At 47.3% G+C, this 6,151-nt stretch overlaps 1 protein-coding gene across 2 annotated transcripts in view; it reads right to left on the bottom strand.

Annotated features, from left to right (window-relative positions):
* The window catches only part of ABCB6 (ATP binding cassette subfamily B member 6 (Langereis blood group)), a 65,890-nt gene that overhangs the window by 2,864 nt on the left and 56,875 nt on the right, over window positions 1-6,151 (bottom strand). For both annotated transcript variants that reach the window (XM_015425075.1, XM_015425076.1), the window contains exons 16-18: window positions 1,993-2,167; window positions 996-1,108; window positions 548-642 (exon numbers count right to left, since the gene is read on the bottom strand). In XM_015425075.1, coding sequence (XP_015280561.1) covers window positions 548-642; window positions 996-1,108; window positions 1,993-2,167 — 383 coding nt within the window. The remainder of the gene's footprint in view (window positions 1-547; window positions 643-995; window positions 1,109-1,992; window positions 2,168-6,151) is intronic.

Below are 6,151 nucleotides of genomic sequence, written 5' to 3'. Positions count from 1 at the left end.
GGCTTTTTCTACAAAAAAAGTCCTGAGTCCAATTAATCAGAGCAGTTATGACTAGCTGCTCTTATAAGGCAGTAAACCCAGAAAAATCAAACACTTAAATCAGAGCGTCTTTAATCCTCCCACATGAATTTACAAGAGCTTGCCTTTATTTAAAGGGCACCTATAGGCAGTTACATTTTCTCTTAACATTTGACCAATGTGATCCCAGCATTATCAGAGGGGCCTTGAGCTTAGTTGCTCATCTCACAAGCTGGACACATGAAACTGCCTTGTGGTGAATCAGACACATCAGTCCATCCGGGTCAGCAGCACGGTCTACTCAGACTGGTAGCAACTCTCCAGGATCTCAGGTTGAGGTCTTTCACATCACCTCTTACTCGATCCTTTTAACTGGAGATGCTGAGAACTGAACCTGGGACCTTCTGCACTCCAAGCAGAGGCTCTGCCACTCAGCCATGGACCCTCCCCTAAGTTAAGCATCCTCTTTAGCTGTTGAAACTCTAACTACACAGCTACACAGCTCCAGGGTACATCCAGAAGCCTTTACCTGTGAGCCACGACAATGGTTGTGCGGTCTGCACACACTTTGGCCAGGCATGTGTGGATACTTCTCTCAGTCTTAGTGTCCAGCGCTGATGTCGCCTGTAAAAGCCAGACATAGTGACAGCTTGTGGGTAGGTGCAGAACTGAAGGTCATATACTCAGATACCAACTGTCAATGACAATCTTCTGGCCCACTGATGGACTTGTTATTTTAGTACCCCGTCCTGAAGCTGAGACACACTCTTTGGGTTGCCGCCATCATTGGCCTCAGCTTAAAGATAATGGCAGCTTGGAAATAATGGAGATCATGGAAGTCCAATGTCACCCTCCTCCCATCCTTTTCAGGATATAGATTGCAAGACCAGAAGAAGCTGTAGAGAAGGGGGAAAGGGCAACCAACAGTTGGCCTTAGGAACTGGCAGACAGGTAAACACTGTGCTCATCTTCCTTACCTCATCAAAGAGGATGATTCTAGGATTCTTCAAGATAGTGCGGGCAATAGCAACTCGCTGCTTCTCCCCACCACTCAGCTTCAAACCTCGCTCTCCAACTTGTGTCTCATAACCTGCCAAGAACCAGCAGCCAATGACAAAATATACAATGCCAAGAGGCAGCAGCCACATAGGCACCAATCTGTGACTCCTATCATTTGGACAGGGTGCCATCCATCTTTGGCCACCTGTAATATCTGACTGAACTTTCCAGGTCTACCACAAAAGAAATCTGACATCTCCATAGACATTTCTGCCAATATCCAACTCTATTGGCCATGGCACCATGTGAAAAAAAATACCGAATAATAGAAAGGATGGGAAAACTCTGAACAAGAGAGTCTCAAGGGAACATCCCATTGGCTGAAACCTCAAGCATTCAAGCTCTTACTGAGTTTGGGAGCAATGCTCCCTCTAAGCTGTGGAGTCTTGTGAGCAAAAATTCTACTTTGTGAGCATTAAAGTTGTGAGCGAGCGATTGGGCTGCTGCATCAATTAGTTTGCTCTGGAGCCATCCTTCCTGAGCGGAGACAAAAATGTGTGAGCCAGAGGCTGAAAAACTGTGAGCTAGCTCACACTAACTCAGTTTAGAGGGAACACTGTTTGGGAGGTAAAAGGAGGCTGGACTGTCACAGGCCTTGTTCATTTGTAGAACAAGCCTTTTTTGTTACAGTTCATTTTATTTATTTATTTATTATTTATATTTTTATCCCGCCCTCCCCGTAGGCTCATTTGAGCAGGGCCTTTCATAATTCATGCTGCCCTGGAAGCCCAATAAAAAGGGTTTGCTAGACTTGGAGGGGGGGGGAGAGAGGATAAATATTGGGTGACAGATCCTTTGGTCTGGATGAGGAAGAAAGACTTCTTGCGTGTCCAAATATAATTACCAAGTTTTTCCAAAAGCTCACATAGAAAGGCATAGTAGGTAGCTGAACCAGAGATGGGGAAGAGTTCTTACCATCAGGAAAGGAAATAATACGCTCATGGATATTAGCAGTCATTGCTGCCTCTGTCACCTCTTCATTGGTGGCATCAATACGCCCATAGCGGATGTTTTCACGAATGGTGTCGTTGAAGAGAACAATATCCTGGGGCACCACACCAATGCAAGCACGCAGCGAGGTCTGCTTCACCTGTAGGCAAAGGGAGATGAAGGGTCAGAGTGGTGAGAGCAAAAGGTAATGTACATGACAAGACTATGTCCTGCAACAGAAGTGGTGTTTCAAAACACCACAGGGCTACCTTAGCTTTACAGGGAGTTTAGCATGTGGAGTTGCCAGGAGCATACTTGTGTTCTGAGCAGCCAGCATTTGGCCTGGCAGTAGAGGCAAATCCTCAGGGTACAGAAAAAAAGAGGTTAAATACCCAGAGAGAGCCAGTTTGGTGTAGTGGTTGTGCGCGGACTCTAATCTGGGAGAACCGGGTTTGATTCCCCACTCCTCCACTTGCAGCTGCTGGATGACCTTGGGCAAGCCGTAGTTCTGATAAGAGCTGTTCTTGAAAAAGAGCAGTTTCTGTCAAGAGCTCTCTCAGCCCCACCCACCTCACAGGGTGTCTGTTGTGGGGAGGGGAGGGGAAAGGAGTTTGTAAGCCGCTCTGAGACTCCCTTGGGTAGTGAAGGGCAGGGTGTAAATCCTATCGCTTCTTCTTCTTCTCGGTGTTTTGGCTGCCTGGACACTTGCAGAGCATCAGAGCCCTATGTTTCTCATCACAGGGATCAATTCTGAAATCTAGATCTTGATGGTTGCCATTATATCCTCTAAAACTTTGGGCGATTTCTCACTAGAGCTGCCTCGCAGCGCAGCGCCATTTGCCCCAACACAAACATGTCAATTTCACACTCAAGGCTGCGGGGCTGTATTTCGCCTGATTTCCTCCGCAGTTTCATGATCCTCAAAAACCAGGATCACGAAACTGCGGAGGAAATCGGGCGAAGCCGCGAGTCAAAATGCAGCCCCGGAACTTCGGGTGTGAAATTGACATGTTTGTGTTGGGGCAAACGGCAGCTGTGCTGCGAGGCAGCTCTAGTGAGAAATCGCCCTTTGTGTCAGTCTGATTCAGTTTCTTGGCATATAGGTGGGAAAAGGAAGGGCAAAAAGCATAGAGACAGATGAGAGCCTTCCCCCACTCACCAGAGAGTTAAGGGCACTTTTGAAAGAGGGATCACTGCTTTCACTGCTTGTCTCCCCTGGCAAACAGGTTGAATAGATGTTGTAGTATTTGAAAAATATGAAAGGTTTGACCAAAGATGAGAGTAGGATAAAACACATATATGTGTATTTAAAGGAAAAAGTCTTATGTACACAGTCTGTTACAACAGAGTCCAAATTAACTGGGTAAAGTTCCAATTTGGAAGGACTAATTTGAAGACCCGATATTTGACCAAAGCCTGAAAGAATATTATGAATAGCAGGAAGTGAGTGAGATGGATTTGTTATATACAGCACTATCTGAATACAAGCTAACCTTGTGTTCTCTATCTGATATATATAATTGCCCTAACACGTTGGAACTTTCCAGCTCTCCCACCGGCTGTGCTGTGCGCTCCATCTGCCATTGGCCTACCAACCGCCAGTCAAGAGTACTCGCATGCCATTGGCTGGGGACTGGGTCCACGCCTCTTCCCCGCCCACTGCCACCTCAGCCCCTGTTCTCTGTCCGAAGTAACTGCCAAAATGGCTGTCTTTCCTGATGAAGACACTTCTCCTGCTTGGCTCCTGTGGAACTAAGTTTTCTCTCTGGCTGCTGCTAGACAACCAAGCCTGGTTCTGTCAGTACAAGGCAAAGCCAGGAGGCCCTTTCCAGGCCTTTGTTAGGAACTCATTGGGGCCAGTCCTTAGGGTTGCCAGCTCAAGGTTGGGAAATTCCTGGAGATTTTGTGGTGGAGTCTACGGAAGCCAGGGTTTGGGAAGGGGAGAGGTCTCAGCTGAATAGAATGCCATAGAGTCCACCCTCCAGAGCAGTTATTTTCTCCTGGGGAACCATTGCTGCCATTCTCCAGGTGAGGGCTGGAGATCGCTCAGAAATACAACTGCTCTCTAGATGGCAGAGGTCAGCTTTCCTGGAGAAAACAGCTGCTTTGCAGGGTGGACTCTGTGTCATTATACCCTGCTGAGGTCGTTTCCCTTTTGCTTGGGTCTCCACTGCAGAGAAAGACTACTTTTCCTAGGTAGAGGCTGCAGGTGGTAGTGGGGAGATGGAAAGCTGAAGTCAGAGGGGCAAATAAAGGTAGGTTGATAGTCGACTGGGAAGGATAGGGTTGCCAACTCCAGGTTGGGAAATTCTTGGAGATTTGAGGGGTGGAGCTCTCTAAAAGACCTTTTTCAAGATTTAAAAGATGATGTTCTGTGAGAGGAGAGGACGGTTGCTGGTTGCTGTTAGGAACACCCGCCATGTCAATTGGTCCCTTCTCTGAGGTCTCTGTGCGATTCCGGGCCACGTTTGGCTTAAAAACAATTGTGTAGAAAGCAAGAATAGGGATTTTTTTTTGTTGACTTTTTATTCCCCAATTTTTTTTCATACTTTTTATACCATTTAGTCCAGTTATCCTGCATTAAAAAACACCTAGGCTGAGGAGAGGGGCCTCAGAATCAAACGTCTGCCATCATTAGCTGAGGGCTCCTCCCCTCCTCATCTGGGCAGGGAGAGGGAGGGAAACAGCCAGAGAGAGGGGAAAATTTGAGCCAGTAGCTTTTTTAAAGGAGACTAGCAACTTCTTCCTCCAGGTAAGGTTTTGTTTGCTTGCAAACTTCTTGGGGGGGGGGGGCTAAAGAGAGCATACTAGAGACGGGGGTGAAAGTCAGTGCCAGCAATGTTTTCTTCCCAGCTGTTTTTGCCTACAGACGTCTTGGGGGGGGGATGCTAAAGAGAGCATGCCAGAGGCTTCCGGTTTGGCTCCCGCGAATGGCGTACGCATCCTCGGGTCGCTCCCGAGGGCGTCTCGCCCGCCCGCGGTGGAGGAGGGAATCCGCGCGAGCACCTCAGGAAGAGAGGAGCTCGGATCCGGGGCGCTTTAGGGCGCACTAGGGGGGAGTCGCGGCGGGGAGTGCGGAGCTGGAGGCTCCCGCCATGCCCTACCCCAACGGACCTTGCTGCGTGAGCGACCCCGTTCCACGGGGTTTAGCGGAGCCACCAGACGTCACCGAATGATAAAGCGATCATCCGGGGAAAAAAAGAGAAAAAGAAAAGATTGGCTTAACTGTGAGTTGTCAAAATGCAAAGAAAAAGAACTAAAAACGTTCCCCCCCCCAGCGGAAAAGGCGAAAAAGAAAAGGAGGGGGGGAATCGACTGAACGGATAGTGATGTTTTCCTTTGATGTATTTGAAACAAAGCGAGAAAAAGTTTTGTCTCTCTGGAGCACACTTTAAGAACTTTCTAAAAGTAAACAAAAAAAGAAAAGATGTCGGAGCTGGGCAAAAACGAGCGGAGAAGAAGGGAGGGACTTCCGTCTGGGCGTTTGCTTGTGTGTGAGAGCCGGCTGTTTAATGTTTGGACTGTTTATGGCTGTGAATCCGACGGGAGTTTTGTAAAACGGAAAAGTTTGAACTGCGACAGCGAGGAGTGCCTGACAAGCGCTTATATAAGTCAACAGTTGCGAGGAGGACCCGGCAGAAAGTTTGGGAGCGGATACAAAAGCGAAAATGAAATTAATACCATTCTCAAAGCGGGGGACCTTCGGAAATGGCATGAAAGGAAGAGGATTTATAGTGCATGAACTGAGAGTGTTAGCAGCAACCCGAAGGACGATCGAACAAGTCGGAAGGAGAAGATAACAGAGGAAGCTCCTTCACGTCAGCGACAGTAAAAGTACCCAGCACGCAAAGAAGCGGTTCTGAATGCGCCCAGCCCAGAAGAGACTATTTTTATTAACAGAAATTCAAAGGAACATTACTAACATACTAACAGAGAATTACATGTGACCGTACCAAGAAAAGAAGTTTGACAGCACACAGAAGAAGCCCAAGAAGATTAATTGGACATTATTAACAGTTTAATTTACCAGTTTATATATCACTCAGCTTTCTCTTTCTCCCACTGTCTTCCCTTCCCACTTCTTCTTTTAAGCGAAATACCTCCCCTTTTTAGGGGAGTCAATAAAATCTTTATTAAAAAAAAA

This window comes from Gekko japonicus, unplaced genomic scaffold (genome assembly GCF_001447785.1).
Source record: "Gekko japonicus isolate JY-2015 unplaced genomic scaffold, Gekko_japonicus_V1.1 scaffold2901, whole genome shotgun sequence".
Taxonomy (NCBI): domain Eukaryota; kingdom Metazoa; phylum Chordata; class Lepidosauria; order Squamata; family Gekkonidae; genus Gekko; species Gekko japonicus.
Note: the sequence above shows the minus strand (reverse complement) of the source record. Positions and strands in the feature narration are given on the sequence as shown.